General features: G+C 41.8%; 1 protein-coding gene across 4 annotated transcripts in view; it reads right to left on the reverse strand.

Moving 5' to 3' along the window:
- Positions 1 to 20,276, reverse strand: part of TOX3 (TOX high mobility group box family member 3) — a 74,040-nt gene extending 53,764 nt beyond the window's left edge. For all 4 annotated transcript variants that reach the window (XM_066557333.1, XM_066557332.1, XM_066557331.1 and 1 more), the window contains exon 1: positions 19,656 to 20,276. In XM_066557333.1, coding sequence (XP_066413430.1) covers positions 19,656 to 19,757 — 102 coding nt within the window. In that variant the 5' untranslated portion in view covers positions 19,758 to 20,276. The remainder of the gene's footprint in view (positions 1 to 19,655) is intronic.
- Between the last annotated feature and the right edge of the window lie 929 nt (positions 20,277 to 21,205).

A 21,205-nucleotide genomic window follows, 5' to 3' on the forward strand; every position in this document is an offset into this window, starting at 1 on the left:
TACAATAATTTAAATCTAATCTTAAACAAACCAATGCCAAACTATGAATGAATGGTAGACATTATATAAAATATGTAAACCATATTTTTTCTTTATTTAATCAGCAACCATTATTCTGTATTTTCCTTTCCAGGGACATGATGACTCAGATTAAGAAAAGAAATTTGCACAAGTTTGTAACAAACAGTTTTCAATTACCTTTAATAAATCTTTGGTATAAATGTGAATAGCTTCTTATGCAGATGAAGAGCATTAAATAATGAATTTAATGCTACTGAGCAAATGTCATTAACATTTTTAGAAGACTGGATGAACATTAGCTTTGTTGGTAAATGACATTTTGAATATTTAGAGTTTTAAAAAGGTGCTTCACTTCTTTATACAGCAACAAATCTTCAGACAGTACTTGTGTCTGGTTGTAGAAAACTACAATTGATATCTTTTCCATATATACTTAACCTCCTACAGATTTATTTGATTCTCAATAATTACTATTCTCTGGTAAGAGGCATATGTTATTACAGCACACTGCACTCCCACAAGCTGTCCACTCAGTGTATTTTAATAAATCTCTGCCAAAGCTGTATAAATTTGATCCTGTTTAAATTTAATAAGGATCAGAATATATCAAAGCACAGATTCCCATGAGAGAAATAGATATTTTGCATAGTTATTGAGTGCCCTATTCATAAATACAATGTGTAAGACCTAGACCATCAACCTTGAATTAAAAAGAAAAAGAGATTAATGTGTGCAAAGCCAGCTACTTCTTAAATAACTAGTGAAATTAGTGTTTAATAAAACATTTTCCCCATACAACTGTTAAAGACAGCAGCACTGACACAGTTTTACTATTATGACTCTAATACATAACTATTGAATTTCTGCAGTACAGAAATTTGAGAGTACCTTCTCAAGCACCTTTTACAATTCTTCCATTGAAGATTTACCTACATAAGGACACAGATTCCTAAACAGGCCACCAAAGATCCTCTCTGGGGCTGTGCTTCACCCTTTTGTATTCCTTGGGAGCACTGCCCTAGGCAGGAAGCAGATCAGCTGCCCAAAGCCACAGCTATTGCAGAACCTGAACTACTTTAAGACAAGGAAGAGCATAAACATGTATTTGACATCCATTATCCATTTCCTTCCATTTTCTGGAAGGATGTCTAGAGGAGGAAGAAATTCTCAATGCTCTATTAATTCTAGGTAAATTTCACTGATATTATGTAATAGCCTACAAAATTTTATGTTCTATTAAGTAGCTCATGTTTCAGAGCCTGCTGTGCCAAAATACCAGGACACATAACTATGCTATTACATGCTGATGTAGCAGCTTATGAAGAATTTTGAAGATCACTGTTATAAACACAAATTCAGCATGTATTCCAGATACAAATACATTTATATAACTTCAGAATCCACTGTTTTCTTTGTTTTTGCTTTAAGGAAAAAACTGCTTGCATGTAAGGAGAAAAAAAAACCCAAACACCTACATCAGATTTCCACTAACACGTGTAGAGCCCACACCTGATAGCTGCTAGTCACAGAAAGAATTCAACAGTCTTCCATTGGACAATTGCCTTCCTCACCATCAGTTTCAATTAGCAGTTGTGTATATAACTATACACATAACCCACCACTTTCAAAATAGCTCCACTTTCTTTTATCACCTTTGATGTTTACATGCTCACAGTATGGGAAGGAAATCAGATTGTATTTATCCTGAATTAAAATTCCTATTTTCAGAGTAAGAGCATGAAAGTCAAAAGACAAATCATTTTACATAGAGTAGAGCTCTTTCCCAAGGGGGGAAAAGAATGTACTAAATCAATTTGCCATTGTTTTATAAGTCAGCTACTGAGAATGAAATTACAGAGGGCTGAAATTAATGTGAGTTTTGCCATTGACTTCAACAAGCCAAAGATGTCATCCTCCGTGTTTTACTACACACAGAAGCCTGGTGTCAGAATTGGTACAGCTTTATGGAGTACATTACAACATAATTCAATCCATCAAAGTGAAGACAATCATACCATCACTCAATCATTGGTCCCATTCACACCTATGCTAGGATTCATTCTTGTTTTCTTTTTCCCTAACCATTATCCAAGTGTTGGAGCTGGAAACACCTCAGCCATGCTTGCCAGCAATATTCCTTTAGTCAACATTGTGGTGAAAGTGCAGGTGTAAAAATTCAGTTGAAAATTCAAACTATCCCAACTGAAATGTGTGGAAGCCACAACACAGGAAATGCAGCTTGGCCAGAACACTGTCACCAAAACCACAGCACTTAAGGCTCAATTACTTCATACTGTGATCCTGTTTGGTCTCAATTCAGCTATTGATCCTGGGTAAACACATGTCTAGGCCTTCTGTGTACCACCTGTAGCACAGGTCTTTGTTTCCAAGAATTTTTGAAAATTTTAGAAAATCCTGTTGGTTCCACTCATTTAAACATTCAGTGTTTAATTACAAAGATGCCAAGTTAAAAGTATGGTGACTTTATTTCCTTTCTTTTATAGGTTTGGGTCTTTCAACTTTAATGTTATTTCAACAAAGGGCCTTGTGTTTATTATGGAAATATTCTGTTGTATTTCCCTTTTCTCAGTTCATGAAATTTTCAATATAACAAGGAAAAACAGCTCAAATTCTTACTTTAAAAACCATATTGTCATTTTTATTCAGCCTGTATTTTAATATAGCATCAATATTTAACTACTTCATTAAATGAAGTGTGACTTTTATAGTGAAAATGTCAAGTCTTTGCAGTTCATTAAATTCATTTAAAGTATAGCTGCTTGATTTTTTTTTTCTGGAAGAATAAAAGACTATTAACTGAAGGCATAAACTTAGCATTAGCATGTACTTTTTTCTTAAATTAACATTCAAGATTTGCAACAGTCTTTACAAATTTAAGAGACTGTTTGTATCCTCCTGCATTATCCTTGTTTTTATAATAGATGTCACTTTTATAGCACATACAACTGTTTATCACAGTTGGATATGACCAGTAGGATGTCACAGAGCATATTAACATGTCACGTGCTATTATGAATCTGTAGACTCCTTCAAGTAATATTAAAAATACATTATTTTCAACTGTGGCATCTGGAAAAATAAACTGCATATGATGTAAAATGTAATAACTCTTGGAATCCAACAGGGTTTATGAGTTCTCTTTTTCTGTTTCATAAAACATTCTTTGATGAGTATCCTTTTTCTTTCAAGGAGGTTTTCTATTAACTAATACAAAAGAACGCAGGAAAAGCACAATTTCCACACAGGCAGCACCATGGTTTTGCCATATGTAAGAAGTCCTGGTCCATGTTCTCCAGGGTATTTGATTTCTGTGACTAATGTCTCTAAAACTGCAAAAGCTAATTACTTCTGATTAATAAATTGATGTGATTATAAAATATTTTCATAAGAATAAAAAAGTTTCTTTGAAATGTACTAAGATATAACGGTGCTGATACTTTCTCTTCAACCTACTTTCAATGTTTGGAGCAGGTCTTAGTGAAATCTTGAGTTTTGGAAGACTATATTGAGTTATTTTCCATTTCAGTGTTTAGGTTCTGTCCTTTCCTGCCCAACAAAGCAATTTCATTAGGCCACTCTCTTGTAGTAATGATCTGAATCACTACCATGATGATTTCAGACTGCACCAGCTAGTCAGGGTTTAATTTACTACAATACAGGTGGTGACTGGGGGAGGGGTTTGGGCATGTGACATTTTAAAGACTTCATTGCCATAACCATAACATCCAAAATCAGAAAATCAGATCCTTTTCTAGTGTCTTAAATGCAAAATCCAAAATATCCTACAATGCTACAATGAACATTTTTGGTACCATTACATACCACAGAGATTTAGGTTGGAACTAGAACTTTGAAAAACACCAAATTATCCAATGTATGATTTTAAAGTTCAGCACATTCCCTATTCCTCTCACACATGGGCACTTTTGTCAGTTCATGCAACCAGCACCTGGCACCAACTACAGAGGAAGAAGAAATGTAGAATACAGTAATTAACATCTACTAAAGTTAAAAGCTTCCTCCAAAAACCTTCTTCCAAGAATGCTGTGCACAATAAAATTTTATTTTCTAGGAAAACTACTTTACATCTCCAAATTTGTGCTGCTACTGTGATTTGTTTTTCTGTGTATCAAAAGCAACAGGGTTTCTAGGAAATTCTGATGTTTGAGCTACCTTCCTTTAGATGAATTTCTCTAAAGAGTACTAAAAGAGAATAAAAACTGAATTATCATGTGGAATTCTGAAGAAGGAAAGAAGAAACTCTAAAACTTTATTATAGAAGCAACAGCCAAGTCACATATATGAAAAGCTAACGGTTACCAGCGACACCTATTCCAGATTGGAGTTTCAAATAAAGTCTTTACACACTTTTTTCCTACACTCTAACAACTGCCAAACCAAACTGATGGGCTCCATTTTAGAAATCCCTTACAGCAAGGTTACATGGAGCTAAGGAAAAATTGCTTGTTTTAGGATGGCATGAGTTAACATGCATCTACAAAGGCAGGGGGATCCAGGCAGCTGCATCAAATCTCCATGGTCTGACAGGTCACAGTGACCAGCTCACTGCCCCTGGAGAGCCAGCTCCTCCCCAGCAGAGCAGAGATGGTTATCCTGGATGGTTAGCCCAGCAGAACAGAGATGGTTATCCTGGATGTTATCCCAGCAGAGCAGAGATGGTTATCCTGGATGTTATCCCAGCAGAGCAGAGATGGTTATCCTGGATGTTATCCCAGCAGAGCAGAGATGGTTATCCTGGATGTGTAACTTCTTTCTCCCACTGCAGGGCCCTGCCAAGCAGAGGCTGAGGCAGTGCCACCCTTCCAGAGCTGTTTTTCTACAACAGTGCAAGGAGGATCAAATTGATCTTTGCTGCCTATTCACCTTGTGCAGCCCTAAGAAGGAACATCAGGAGATCTCCAATCCAACCTCTGCTCAAAGTACAGCCACACTAAACTGAGGAACTTCTTGCTTGGGGATTTTCTTCAGTCCAGTCTTAAGAACCATCAGGGATTTTGGGCAACCTCTTCCAAGACTCTGTTATCCTCAAAGTGATTTTTTCCTCTTTTCATCCAGCCTGAAACTCCCATTTCAGCTTGTGCCTGTTACCACTCAACCTCCAACCATGAACCCTTGCGCAGAGCCTGCCCCACCTCCTCACAGGTGCAGGGGATGCTGCCAAGTCTCCTGAAGTCTCTCCTTCCCCAGGCTAGTCAAGCCCTGGTCCCTGAGCCCCTGCTCACACAGGGCAAGTGTGTCAGGTACTGGCCACTGTGCAGGCTCTCACTGCAGGTTTTTCTGTTTCAGTCCACCACTGGTCCTTGCTGAGATGTGCTTCCCTGCCAGCCAGACCCCAGCCTGTATCTCTCAAACCAGTACCCCAAAATCAGTTTTTGATACATTAGGCCAAGGATAAAAGTGTTGGCATTGAGCTTCAGGGGTCTGGGATGCTACAAAAGCCCCACATATTCCCTTTTCTAAAGTCCACTTAAGAAGAAAAAGAATCTTTCTTTCAACCAGATAAAAACACTTCATTTCCCATTCTGATCCACAAGCATAAACAAAATAAAATCCCACTGTTAGTACTTAGCAGCCAAAGTAGGAAGAATAATTACTTTGGACAACTGATGTTTTGAAGAAAACTTTTACATCAGCTACAATCACCTGCTTTAAAGTTTACTTTTCAACTATTTCAACCTACTCTTCAAAAAAAGACAAAGTTAGAATCTTATTGAAAAAAATCTTCACTGGTTTTTAATCACATTTTAATAGCACAAAATTAATATAATTGTCTTGGGACATATTAAGAATTAGCAGCAATGAAATTTGACAATAAGATTTTTGCGATTAAACTGCCTTAAAATCAAGCAGCACATCTTCACACTGTATTTCAGAGCTCAGTAATTCCCACAAAATCATGTTGCAAATGTAAATAATCAGCTACCTAAACATGAGGCTACCAGTGTTCAGAAGGAGCCATCTAATTCTTTAAACCTCAGAACTAGCAAATATTTACTACTGTTAATTTTTTCTGAACTTCTGAGATTAATCTACAGGTTTTTTGAGTGTGAAACACAAAACCAGTTCAGCCAAATGATCCCTTCCAAAAACATCAGTGTGTCACATCTCCAATGCTCTGAATGAGAGGCTTTCAAAGAGATCTGAGATCTACCAGGTCCTTGTGCCACACACTTGGGCTCTCTCTGAAGAATTCTCAAGATACTGTTTGTTGACATACAACTTCTGCAGCTTTACCCTTATTTCATGTGATTTTTCAAAGAAAATTACTTGGATGAAGTTTCAATTTTATACACTCCAACCAGAGGACCATTTCAAGAAGCCATCAGATAATATTTGTTTAAAATGAAAAAACACACTGCCCACATTTTTCTATCATGTAACAGGCCTGGAAAAGGACATACAGGGACAAAAAATCATTACATCAATTAGAAAGATATGATGTTTATAATAATGATGGCAATAGAGGACAGTGCAAATTTCCCTAAAAGAGTAGATAAATAAGTATGCTGTTATTTTTTTTTTGTGCACTGAACTAAAAATATAATTCAAATGAACACCACAGGATGCAGTACAAAGCATATTTCCTGGGAGTGCTGTGTTCTCAAAAACTGAGGCAGCTACCAGTCAGCAGAGCATGGAGGTGAGGAAGCAGATGATTACCTGATGTGCACTTACAAAACATCCACATCAAGACTATCTAATGATTTAATACCACACTTCTAGAGATTGTCAAGGCTCCAGATGTGGATTGTTCCATCACCTCAGATGCTTAAAGGCCTTTCCCTTTCTACTCATCACCACCAAAGAAAAGCTCATCACTTCTGAAGGAAGAACTGAATAGTCTCTCCACATTCATGAAGAGATAAAAGATAACTACTCACCATCTATAAATCTCATTTCTAATTGTTTTCCATTATATAATTAGACTTCAGACATGAATTTTCTTTACTAGCTATTATGCAACACTCCAAAGCTGTTATTAAGTGTGTAAGTAACTATCACATCTGTGGTTGCCTTGTCCAGTCTCACAGACTCCCTCTAAGACTCACAGAGTGCATAACACAAATTCAATATCACAGGAAGGTAAAGATGAAACCCAAAAGAACAACATTAAACAAGATTAAAAGTACAGCCAACCCCCTGGCCTGTGTTTCACCCAGCCAGATGACATTTAGCATCAACCCTGAGCATCAACCTTAAAAGTGATTACTGCTCCTTCCCTAGGCAAAGGCTGCCTCAGCAGCTCAGCCCTCTGGAGAGAAAGGCTCTCCTCTCCTTCTCAATCTAGTTCATGGCCAGGGTTTATACAGCCATGCTTGGAACAACACTCTTTTCTTTCTCACCCTGCATTTTCTATTATTACTCCCAGGCCATAGACACTGTCTCTTACGTTTTCTTCTTGTAAGAAAAACAAATTCTCCAGTATAAGACACTTATGAAAAAAAAAAAAAAAACCTAAATATTTTTGCCAGACCTACAATTTTGTGGGTCAGTTCTTTTATGCTTCAGACATGAAGATTATCTACACCTTCTCCACTGAATGTAGCATTTTCCTTCATCTTTGTTTGGTATCTAAGCCAGAGAAAACATAGCAATCATTCATTTATTTAGTAAAAGTGCAGACAAAACCAGTGAGACCAGTGTGTTGGTTCTGGTGAGGATGAGAGGCCCAGCAGCAGAGGTGTTTCCCACCAGCCAGAGTCAGCCCTTACCAACACTGCAGCTGTCCCCACATCACACAGCAGCAGCAGCACTGATTCCTTTGTCTTGCCAGCAGGTACAAAGAACTGCCTTTATCCTTCTAGGAAATGAGTGGTTCAGTGCCCAAAAACTACTATTTGAAAATACACCCTGTGAGCTGAATTTTTCCCAGCAAGTTTATGAAGCTCAATTCAAAAGCAGATACAACTCTCTTGTTTAAAGAGAGTACATTCCTATGTGCAAGAGCAGGATTGCACCCTTTCCTTTTGAATCCACAGAAGATTTTCTTACAAAGTAAGGATGAGAAAGAAAAAGCTGAATATGTTTTAAATCAGTTCTTACATGAGGTTCAGTTTGTCTCACTGATTGATTATTTTTTTTTAAGATAAACATAAATCAGCTTCACAGGGAAAACTTCAGTAGCTGGGATCAATAAGCAACTGGCCTTGCTCTAGCATACATACTGAGATTCATCATCTAAAATCTTCTTATTTCTTACTTCTGCATTCAAAGACCCCTGGATACTTGAGGTTTGGGGAAAAAAGCTGCAGATACAAGCTCCTTTGTTTGGGTGCCATAAACAAACTGAACCAAGAAGCAAAGATGAACTTGGCCTCTTTCTTTTGATCAAATAAGAAGCAAAGATCAGTTCTTTAAAATCTAGGGAACAATTTTTAGTGAGAATAACAGGTATTTTTACCCCTTTCTATTCCTGCTTCTTGCCAACAAAAGAAAGAAGTTTAAGAACTCAGAGAGACTGAAAACACTTGATCCTCCAATTGTAAATATTTAGCAGTGTTCCCAAAGCACTACTTCCTCTTTGTCCCCAAGGTGTTACACATCCCCTTTTCTATCCTTTTAAATCAACAAATGGCCATTTCCTTTGGCAACAGATAATGCAAAGACTGCTTCCTACCACAGAAGTGTGGAAGATAAGGCAAAACTCTAAGAATGAGCAAAATAAGAAGAACTGGGGAAAAAAATCATTAAAAAGAAGAAGATCAAAGATTTCTCACTGTTAAAATTCTGTGTCAGATGGGTGGTGCATTGGTTGTAGTCACTGCAGCTGCAAAGTATCAATCTGATTTCATGAGCCTGAAGGTACAGAATAACTTTCCTCCATGGATATTGTCCCTTCTACTTTCACATTTATTTTAAAAGAAAAAAGGTTACATATGGGGGAGCAGAAAGCAAAATGTATCATTTGTATCAGGTCTCACCCACACAGAGAATAAATGAAACTCAGAAGATCTACAAATGCTTTATTTAGACTAAAAGTATATGGATAGATACTTTTACTATTATGATTTCTAGACTTTATCCTTTCATATGCATTTAAAATACTCCATTGACGTCATGGTATTTCAATGGAGTCCTTTTTGAGTCACAGAAACACTCAGAATGAGGCATAACAACAGTGTTCACCTGCAGTTAGTCATAATAAATCAAGCTTTTTATCACTGTCTCTCACTTATGCCTCATGATGGAATAACCTTAAAAGCTTCTATTTAGAAATAATTCTGCATAAACACACAAATGACAAGGAATATGATGCAGAGTGCACTATAATGGAACTCAGTTAGTTAGCAATCCAAATGTTACAAGCCATCATAAGGAGCCCATGATCTCCAAAGATGATGTTTCTATCCTAATGTAGGTATTTCTGTGCAGGAGCAAAGTGCCCCTCCCCACATTTTCCAAGCAGTGGCACTGTGTTAGAACTGGTGCAAACCAATACACATTGTCTGAGCTTTAAAAATGTGTGACTGTCCAAGAGTCACGTTTTCAATTTCACATTTATTAGTTGCATGTATTACAAGCAATAGCTGCCAATTTTCTTTACAAAACCCAACACAAACCTCAAAAAAACCCAAAACACAAACAAACAAAAAAAACCCACCAAAAAACACAACAACAAAAACCAAAAAACCAAGCCCTTTAATATGTTATCAAGTGAAGAATCAGGATTCTTTTCTGGTATGTAAACTCTCCACCAGAATATTAACAGAAGGGCAAATTCTGAGACCTCTCTTGAAAAATTGCTATTTACTAGAGACAAGAATACAGGAGATAGGCAGCATACTCCTATGATACAGTATCACCAGCAATATATTTGTGCTGATAGAAGTCAAAGCCAATCTTCACCATCCCTACTCAAACACTTTCTAGCAGAGAAGACAGAAAAAGGCTGCTATCCTATCACAAGTTGTTTGCCAACTAAATTTAGAAAAACAGTTTTCTACTTAAACTGGGCAAGCTAAAGCTGCAGATTGAGGCAAAATAAACACAGAAGCTCACGCTACCATTCTATAGCTGTTTGTTGTGAAGAATTACAGGTAGAAGAGCAAGACTGTTCTCCAAGCTGCACACTGGACACATCACACAGCTGTGTATGCACAACACTGAAGTGCTGCTTGCCTGCTTGAGCAGGTATTTCATGAACATACTTTCCTTTCATATGATCTCTGATTCATCACCCTGGTCATATTTAGCCCTGTCTTTCACCTGATTCAGTCTGAGCTGCACAAACACCGAGGTTCTGTCCCAGCTGTGGTGGCTCCAAGGATGTCAGGTTTTTGGTACGTGCCATCAGCCAGCCCAAGGCAGAGCCATGGGGAGATCAGAAAGCCACCCAAGGAATGTGTTGAGGCAGAGCACTCTCCAGGAGCCCTCTCACAGCAAAGGCACCCCCAAAGCTGATTGCAGGAAGGGAAAATCTCAGAACAAACCATTGTTTCCATCAGCAGGCCAGGGAGAGCAGGGGGCACTGAACCACTGCCCTGCAGCCCCCGACACAGAGGGATGCTGACTCAGAGTGCTGGAGGCAGACCCAGGGGAGAGCACCCTGGGAACTGAGACTGCACACTCTGAGGGCTCATCACATCCCTGAAACAACAATTACAGAAGCCATACAATACCCAATGCACCTTATAGCATCATCCAAGACCCCAGCACAGAGCTATTACATTAAAAGAGGCTTAGATGAAAGGATGAGAATGAAACAAAGGCACTTCTGCTCTGTCATAAACAGCAGGTAGATCTCTATCATGGAAGCAGTGATGCAAACCACTGTTTAGGAAGCCTGGCTGCCCTGTGTGACATAACATCTGATTTACCACTCCACATGCTCTCCTTGGGTCTCAGCTGCACCACCACGGGAGCATAAAGATAGCTCTAAGTAGGATTTAAAAACGTCAGGAGGAAAGGACAGCACAAGCATCTGTTAGATCCTTTTATTTAACAATATCCTGAAATTGCAAATTATTTGGAAGGACAAAAGAAATTGATACAAATGACTTCATCTTATCATTTGGAACACTGCAATTGGACACTCATAAAACCACAAAGAGAAAGTCACATAGGCATAAACATATTATTCACTCTCATGATTGCTTTGTAGTGCAAATCTATACTAAGCTCTTGTGTTTGCACCTCACAGTGTATTTACATCTATGGTCCAGTGTAGTTTTGAGATCAGTCTTGTTTTTACTTAAAGTTCTGCTGTGAAAAAGAGCAGAGAATGCATCATACAATTCTGGGGGTTTTACCACATGTATAGAATAGGCATTTTTAAATGTAAAGTATAGTACTTATTTCAAACTGTATCAAGCAAACAAAAGGAGAAAAAAGAACCATGTTGGGTTGTGGTAGGAAACCACAACTACCAAGACTTTTGCTACAAAAGATCAATAGCACAATAGCCCCATATTTACATGGCCACCACCTATTATAGTCATCATCATTTCAGCCACGTGCTTTTCAGGAAACCACAAAAGTAACAGCATTAACTTATTAAAGCAAACAAAATGATTATATTTCCTTGCCTAATAAAATTATTCTTTATTTAAAGAATGTAAATAGAGGACTGTTAATCCCCTATCAGGTAAACAGTTTACTGATAAAAGTACAGTTTAACAAAAGCATTTTATTAATAACAAATTTTATTAATAAAAAGTACTGAAATACAGTTCTCAAACTATTCACAAATCCAACTATTTGTGTAAGCCTTACAATCATGAAGAAAGTAGCATAAAAAGAATGGCAGATAAATATGATCTGCTCTGAAAATAAGCTACTCCAACATTCAGCAATTGATTTTTGTATGGTTTTAACACCATTTTCTTATCAAAATTAGACAGTTAATCAATACTGAGGTGTTTAAATATGTCCTGAACCTACAAACCTTTATATAATTCAGAGACTTTGAATACAGGCATTGTCCCATTGGGACAGAAAGGATGATTCATAAAGCTCATGTTGTTTCCTTGCAAAAAACGCACAAAAACCCCACAACAACAACAACAAACAATCAAACAAAGCCCCACCCCACAACAAAAAAGACCCTTAATTTATTTACTTGGATGTCTAAAACTATTTAGATTTTAGGTCCCTATCTAATTTCTCTCAAATTAACTGCTCAGAGAATTACAATACTAACTATAACCACTTGGAATGCCAAACACAGCAGAGCTTCTTAAGGAAATCAAAGGGAGAGATGAAGACACCTAGCCTCAAGTGATCTCAGCCATCTGCACATAGACTTCATTTTCCACAAATCCCACCATGCTGGTAGGATTTGTGCAAAATTTTATGTATTTCCAACCTTTTGTTAGGTTGCCCAGTTGATCAGAACTCTTCAGAATATTCACTGTAGAGAAGGAAAATCCAAATGCAAATGTATCTGTCAGAGAAATGTGCTGCTTTAACACAATGATTTAACATAGCCATCACTTACATCCATGGTAAAGCAGAGCAGGGAAGGGAGGAGATCCCTGTGCTGCTGCCTCTGCAGCTCTGACTCCAGCCAGCAGCTGAGACCTCTGATCCCTTATTTCAGAGGTTACCAGTCCAAGTCCTGCCATTTCACCCCAAAACACCCTTTGTTTTTAACCTATGTCACAACCCACTGTTTTCCACATTATTCTCAGCTCACACAAGTCTTTGGCCAGGAACAATAACATGTGGCTCTAAGACCCAGACAGTGAGAAGGGCTGTTACTTTAAAACAGTGAAAATAAAACATTGAATGGATAAAAATTTCTCCCATGAAATACCAAGGTCAGGCCTGATCTAATGCACATGGAAGTAAGCGAAAGATGCCCACACTGAGTTTTCTATGGATGTAAAAACCACTTTGATACAAGGGATACTTTCAACTTACATTTTTTGAGAATGGATTGCTTTTCTTTCCCTCTTGATATGGAGCTTTTCAACCAAATGTGGCTGCTGGGCAAACTGGTTGTGCAGGAATAAACAGCAAACACTGATGCCAAGAGCTGGAACATGAACTATACAAACAAACTGGAAACAAACTAGATGAACTGTTTGCTTAAAACAGTTTTCAATTATAAACTAACATTGTCTATTTTCAGTAGCACACCTTTTCCAACACAACTCAGTCTGCAGCATGGGTCAGTCATACTTCCAGCACTCAGTTATTTTTAATGTGATGAAAATAATATTTTCAGCTAATCTGCCCATTACCATGAAGTGAATGAAGAAGTTCATGAAAACATCTGTTTGGATATTCAAGGTTACCCATGGCAGATGCAGCTGTGTAATGACAGTCTCCCCTTTTGGTTTCAATATTTCAGCTGCCCTGTAATGCCTATGATTTTGAATACATTGTTTCAGGTATAAACAGAGAGAATACATTTAAAACAGGATTTGGACTGTTTTGACACTTGCTAACATCAGTGGAAAAGATGTGAAATAGAAATCTTATTACAAAAATAAAAAATGAATAACGTGGCAGCAAGCATGATCTCATCTAAGGCTTCATCTGAACAGAGCACAGAGGCAAAGACCAGAAGGCTCTTGTGTGACATTGTTATCTAAAGTCCTGATTAGATTTTCACCTCAGAGTTCTCAATTTTGGTAGCAATCATCACAAAGATACTGTGGTGACTGGCACTCTATAAATACATCACACAGACAGGTAACAGTACAGAACACAGCTATCAGATAAGAGTGTGAAGCATTTGAAAATTCAACCCTGCCATTAGGTCTGTATAACAGTACTCAATTTTACAGCAGTGGAAAAGTGATTACAGATAAAGAGGTAGGATTAGTGCTGTACAAATTCTTCTCCTCTTAAATTTGACCATCATCATTCAGTAGCGTTACTTAGGTTTTTAAGGAGTATCAGAATTCAACAAATACACAGGGATGTATTAAGTGTAAATTTAATAAAAGCTGCAGCACAAACCACAGGTCACAGTTTGACTGGCCTCGCTTTGTCAGACACTGCACAAAACTGCAACAAATGAATCACACAACTGAGAGCCTCTCTTGAGTATCTGCCAAAGAATAGAGGCTGTTATTTCCTGTGCTTCTATTTTAGATTTTATTATAAATTTGCAATAATTCATTATAAGGTTAGGCTGGACTGGGTCCTGTCTGTGAAGTACAGCGTGGTGTACTGTGGGTGGTACTATGGGAATGAGGTTCTTGTCATCCCAGTGGATTTGGTCAATGTCTCTCACTCCAGAGCCAGAGGTGTAAAGTGAAGCTCCATGTCCACACCACACACACCCCAGAGTTGTCATTGCTATATACATCACTGTTTTAAAAACTCCACCCACTAATGATTTCCATACATATCTTAAGTACTCTAAATATCTCCTAAGCATTACTTTCAAACTCTTCATGTATTACTGTATTCTTGCAAGCATCTCACTGATTTGGTTGTAACCCTCTGTAATGAAAACATCTAAGAAAAATTTCTAAAAATTAACTCCTACAAAGTATATATTTTTATACAATCGACTCTCAACCAGCAAATGGTACATTCAGTATAGGAGCTGCATTCTGTGAGCCACAGAAGAACTGTACCCTGCACAATCCCATCTGTATCCCTATTACAGGTGTTCATTCTGAGCACCAGAGGTTCTTGCCCAGGTGTGGCATACAGGGGTTTCCTGTTTTACAGCCAGCTCTTAGCTATGGCAGAAAACCTCAGGGGTGACTCTGCCTGCAAAACAGCATAATGCAAGGTGGGGTGATGATACAAATTGTAATTTTCATTCTGGTGGACATACTCATATGACCATTTTACTTCCTCTTCCAGGGACTAGGAATTATATATCCAACAATTTTAGTGCTGGATTGGATAGACAAATATTTGGGGAATTTTTTGCTCCCTAGCATTAGTTGCCTACACAGTCCTGAGGTTTTGAGATATCCAAGGCAGGAGCTGGCTGTTCTGGGAAAGAAGCAGTTGAGCACACTTGCCACATGTGCCAGATGACCAGTGGAAAATACTGGTGATAAAACATCATTTACTGAGTTGACACTGAACAGAAAGTTCCCAATCCCCTACCTAAGTTGTCTCCAACAAGACCTGTGTTTGTGTCTGTGCTACACACCTCTACTATTCGGGAGCTGCCTGGTGCTTTGTGGCCACCTCTGCCATGGTCAGGCTGTGGACACACACACAGGAGCTCAGCACAGAGCAGCAGAGCAGAGCCCAGATGTAAACAAGCATATTTGCAGGGCAGCTGATGAGTGAGCATGGAGCTTTCTATCTTAGCAACATACATGCACCCATTGTCTCCCACCATCTGCTGCAGGAGAAGAAAACCTATGCATATAGAGCCACACTAAATTTGCAAGAAGAGTAGTTTTAAATTATTTGCATAACTGTAATCTACTTTTTTCTAACAACACACTCTAATAGGAATGACTTAGAGCCCCAGTTTAGCTGCTACTAAACTACTGCTGTCTTTGCTTTACCTCTGGAAGAACAAGATAAACTTCCTGAGCTTCCTTTGTAAAATGAAAAATATTTCAGCCAAAAACATCAAGCTCTGACAATCTCATATGTATGGTAGTGCCTAAATTAAGGTATGTATGTTTGAAATTTGTATCCTTCAAGGACAATCTGTGTAGTAGAGATAAACGTTATAAAATGCAGGCAGCTAAATAATGAAGTAAGGATTCTGGAATTTAATATGATAACTCAAGCACTGAGCTGTATGTATTTAGGTTTTGGAGTTTTCACTTTTTCCAAATGGCATTATAAGAATTACAGCTCCTTAAAAAAAAAAAAACCACCCAAAAACACGTGTATATGCCAGGATGAATACTAGTTCCCTAAATATTTTTAGTACAAGACATATAATTTACTCAATAAGTGAAAAAGTTTGTTTAGAAAAAGCTACTCAACTGTACTGAATGTCCAAAGTCATTCTCCATCTGCAGAACCATAAAAGGGCTCAAAACAGAAGCAGAATGTTTTACAACAGCTGGTCTCTTTCAACTTTCTGTAATTTTTATAGCTCCTTTTTGGCGATTTTTTTTTTTAGTATACTGCAGCAGGATTCTTCTAGAAGCAGGCAAACCATGGTTTCACTTGTGCAATTCCATGAAGCAGAAGTGGATCGCTGTTATCCCGAACCAGGCACACACATGCAGGGTCAAGTAATGCACTCTCACATCAGGGCTGAAAACTTATCAAATATGGCCCTGATCCAGCAAAGCACTTAAGCACATGCTTTACTTTAAACATGTAAGTAATCCTATTAGAGCAAATGAGATTCAGCATAAACCACTGGACTGAATCTCAGAATACCTTGGTTGTGGCCCTGATTATGTCAGTGACCGACTGGGTAACCTTGGACAAATCACTGCACTTCTGTGCCCCTGTTTCCTCTTCTGCCCTCTCCATGTGCATGCCATGTTGCACCACCTCACCAAAAGCAGCCCCCATGAATCTCCCAGAAACTGCTGCACTGCCAGTGGTGGCAGGGATGTGGATGTACACCAGTCCATTTCAAACACCTGTCTTGCACTCAACACTAACCCTCCTCCAAAATACCCCAAGATGACATCCCTCACTCTTAGGTCTTCTTATCCCTCACTCTTAGGTCTTCTTATCCAGTCCTGAGCTCCAGTTCCAAAAGCACAACGTTGCACTTAGAAAGCAGCTGGGGTGGAATCCAGTCAAAGGCTGCCTGCAGGTCAGGGCCAGCACAGCTCCTCAGCATGCCTGGCTCCAAACGCAGGGCTCAGGATGAAGCTCCCCTCCCACCCCTGACCCTTCCTCACAGGGCACCCTGAGATCCCAAGTCCTGCTTGGGGGTTCATGGGTCAGTCTGCCACATTCCTGCCAGTGCTGCATCCACTGAAGGACAAAAACCCTGCAGTCCTGGGAAATTCTGTTTAAAGCAGGCAGGTGGAAGGCAGCATTGTCTCACAGGGTGCAGTGTATTTGCACTAAAAGATTTTAAATTTGATATTTTTAGACACTATGATACAAGATACCATTTTCCACAGGCAGGCCACATGCCATCAATTCTGTGTCTTAATGATCTTGAGAATATTTTCACATAAATAATTCTGCTTTTTCACATATATACAACCACCTAGTCTGTTTACTCTTGCCATCAGGCTGCTTCCCAGCAGTTGTCACAGGCAATGTCACTGTCACAAGGAGAATACGGATTCAGCTCCTAACAATGAAGCAGGCATGGATGAGTGGGCAGGACACTCAAATGAGTTTCAGAAAGACTTGAGGTGAAATACTGTCCCTAGTGAAATCAATAACAGTTCTCACATTTACTTCAGCAGAGTAAATATTTCAGCCCTTTTTTTCAGTGCCTTCTGGTCATCTCGGTACCTAACAGAACAATCATTTATTTTCCTTAGAAACACAGGGAAAAGGATAGAAGACAGGGAAAGCAAGGCAGGGAGGCAAGATATCAAAACAGATGTACTCTCTTTATCAGAATAATTAAAAAGCCCACAAATTTACAATGACTCCTATAACTACAGATTATAAACAATGCAGAAAATGAGATTAGATTAACACAGTTAGGCCCATCCTTTCTAGGAACTCATTCACAAATTCTTGTTCTGTCCTTGAAACACCTGTACACCACGTTGCTGTTTTGCCAGCTGAGCCAATGAAGAGCTCACAGCAACAGCAACACAATTCTGCGTGTGTCAGCCTGCTCCAGATCAGGCCTTTTGCATACAAAGATATCTATTATAAGGCACAAGCATCATGAGCTGTACTCTGTTAATTAAAATATTTTCTGCTGCAGACTGGAAGCCTGGCCTACGAGGTACTTGCCAAAATTATGTTCAGGAGTACAGCAACTGAAATATGTTTCTGAATAGGCCAAAAGTTAGTTACTTTTGACTTTTTCTGAATGCACACTCTGTTCTCTTTGTACAACGATGGGAAATACAGTTAAAAGGTTATATGTAACTGTGCCCTAGCAGCAAGCTAATGGACATGAGAAACTACCGGTATTCAGGAGATACTAAAAATTTTGGACATAGAAAGAAATTTAGAAAGAGCCTACAGAGTAACCTGCACCTGAGCTTGAATTGAGCGCATGCCTTGCACAACACAGGAAAGTCACAGAACAAGTGAAATTTACAGTAAACACGCCGGCTGCCAGCAAGCGCTGCAAGTTTCCAAAATTAGCCGGTTTATCAGCCAGCAGCGGACATTTACGGGGCATTTTGGAGCTCCCGGAGTCCTCGGCAGCACTCAGAGCTGGGGCTGACATTTCAGCCCTGCCTCACGCCCTGCGCGCTCCGCTCCGCGCTAACAAAGCCGCGCAGCGCCGGCCCCGCGCGGGCGCATGCGCGGGCCCCGCGGCCGGCCGGACAGCTGGACACGGGCCGGACAGCCGGACACGGGCCGGACAGCCGGACACGGGCCGGACAGCCGGACACGGGCCGGACACCGCGCCCCGCCTGCCCAACTCCAGCAGCAGCGGCCCCGGTGGACATCAGCCTGCAGAGCGACACCCACGACATCCAGCCAGACGCGATTGCTCCAGGAGAAAGTTTTCTCCAGCTCCTGAATTTATCTGAACGCACGTTACTTCTCTCTCTGAAAGTGAGCATTGTATTTCAGCAAAGTTTATCTCTTCGTTTTGCAAAAAAACAGGATTTAACGCAAGTTCAGGCTTCATGCAGCACCCTTCTTTTCCCCAGCATCTCATACAGTGCCTCACAAAAGGCCCCAGAGGTTGGACAAACATAGCACCAGGAAAAACACAGCGTGAAAGGGATCTTTATGTGCATGTGTGAGGGCCCAGTGCTAATAGCTCAATGTGCTATTGACACATCACAGTGCAAACAGCTAAGTCTTTTTTCAAAATAGCGTGAGTCACAGTGTCATTCTCAACTTTGGGTAATTTGTGGTAAATCATCCCCGTATTATTAAAACATATTTCTGTAAATGAAGGTAAGACACTAGGAAATGACTATTGCTTCTAGGGTTTACTCCAAACACTGCACATGCCGCAGAGGTGTGAATACACAGAAGTGGTACTGCAACTTCTGTGACAGCCCTCGCCAAAGCGGAGCGCTAGTTACCCTCCTGTACCAGCAGCTGATGCACTTTTGGATAATCCTCCCGTTTGGATAATCCTCTAGTTAGGAACTGGCCATAACAGAGCCGCGCTGAGCCGAGAGAACAGAGCAGAGGAAGGCTCCGTGCTCTCCTCTCAGGGCCGTCCGAGCCCACCGCGCTCTGCCCGACCCGCCGGGAGCCGCCGCGGCTCCGCCCGGGGAAAGTTCGGCAAGTCCCGACCCCAGCGCGAACGCTGCGCGCTCGGGACGCGCCTTTGTTCGCCGGCCACGGGGAGCAGCATCGCCCCCCCGAGCTCCTCCCGGCTGTCTGCCGCTCGCACCCCTCTGAACCGCCCGAGCACCGGCCTGAGAGCAGGCTCCCCGGGGCGAGCCCCGCGGCAGCAGGAGCCGTCCGGCCCCGCCGACCACAACTTTCCGGGGCTGGGCATCCCCCGGCCCCGCGGAGAGCGGCGGGCGCACCGCCCCGGGCTCCGCGCATCCCCCAGCCCCGAGCCTCCCCCCGCCCCGACGGAGCCCCGGGCAGCAGCACGAGGAATTAACACCCGCGGGAATAATCACCTTGTTGTAGTTGTAGTAACCCAAACACTGGGCAAAGTCCAGGTTGGAGGGGTCTCCGGGGAGCGCGCTGCCCGCCGCAGCCGGGTAAAATCTTACATCCATGCTGGAGATTTGGTCCACTTGGAGAGACCGCCGGGAGGTTTGTTTAATAGATCCACCTTCAAGTGCCTTCCCCGGGGTAGGGGCACGGGCGAACCGCCGAGGGAGCGGAGCTGCGGGGCGCCGAGCCTGCCCGAGAGCGGGGACCGGGGGGCGGCGGGGACAGCGGGGAAAGAGGCGGCGGAAAAGTGCAGGTAAACAAGGAGGAGAACAGAGAAGGATGAGAGGAGAGGTGGGCAGCGGACCCCAGGTGGATGCCCGTCCACCTCGGCGGGAGGAGGGGAGGGGAGGGAAGGAGGGAGGGCAGGGGAGAGGGAAGGAGGGAGGGAGGGCTGTTGTTTTTTAAAAGCTCAGTGCCAAGCCACGGGCTTTGCCTCCGCATTCAGGAGCAGCTGCCGTACACAAAGGAGCCACGCGCCCGGCGCGGACGGACTGACGGACGGACCGGCCGCCCGACAAAGGCGGGGGGACCGTCACCGCCGGCGGAGCGGGGCACGGCGGGGCCGCGGCCGCCCCGCGCTGCCGGGGAGGGGGCGGCTACCCCGGGCTCGGTGCAACAGGGCTGCGCTGGGCGGGCGCGCTGCGGGGCCAAGTGCCGAGCGAGCGGCGCCGCGCTGGCAGCGCTCCCGGGCCCGCGCCCCTCCCCGCCCCGCCCGCCGCCGCTCCCCCCGCCCGGGCCGGAGCGGGGCCGGCAGCGGCCCTGCCCATGGCTGTCCTCGCTCCCGGAAGGTTCCAGGTGAGTAACTTTCACCGCTTCCACCAGTTTTCCGCCCTTTTTTTTTTTTTGGATAATGCACTTTATCGATTCACACCGCTGCCTTGCTGCGTCAGGTTGGTAGCAGAAGAAACGAGGTTTTTCTAACGTGCTGTCAGGAGCAAGACTTTAAACCACAGTAGCCTGCCTCGCTTACATCGCTTACAGAAACCTCCTCACACTCTCAAAGTCTCCGGGTGATGAGTCAAAGCAACCCGCTAATAACCCAAATTTGTTTTGTCAGTCGTAGGCACAGCCCAGCCGTATCTGCTCCCCTGCACGGAGCTTTGCTGATCTGAAAATCTGTTCCACAACTTTTGGAGAAAACACTAAAGCAGACAGGGCCAGCTAACCTTACAACTTGAGCCCTACAGACAAGGTGCAAGGAAGAGGAATGGAAACACGCCCTGGAGTCAAGGCTCCAGTGACAGGGAGAGGATTGCCTTTTGGGTCCAGGGTGGATTCCTGGGCAGTTCTCATGCTGCTGAAAGTACGCCCCAGATGGAGATTCCTCCATTCAGCTGCAAAATAGCAATGGTAATATAAGTATACAAGGTTTAACTGTACAACAGCAGCAAGACCTTCTCTGAAGGACAAACATCCTTGGGCCCATGCTCAGTCCCACTTCTACTGCCTGCTTCAGGAGCTTAGTGCCCCATACTTCATCTCCAGCCATGATTCTTCACTGTCTAAAAAC

This window comes from Molothrus aeneus, chromosome 11 (genome assembly GCF_037042795.1).
Source record: "Molothrus aeneus isolate 106 chromosome 11, BPBGC_Maene_1.0, whole genome shotgun sequence".
NCBI lineage: Eukaryota > Metazoa > Chordata > Aves > Passeriformes > Icteridae > Molothrus > Molothrus aeneus.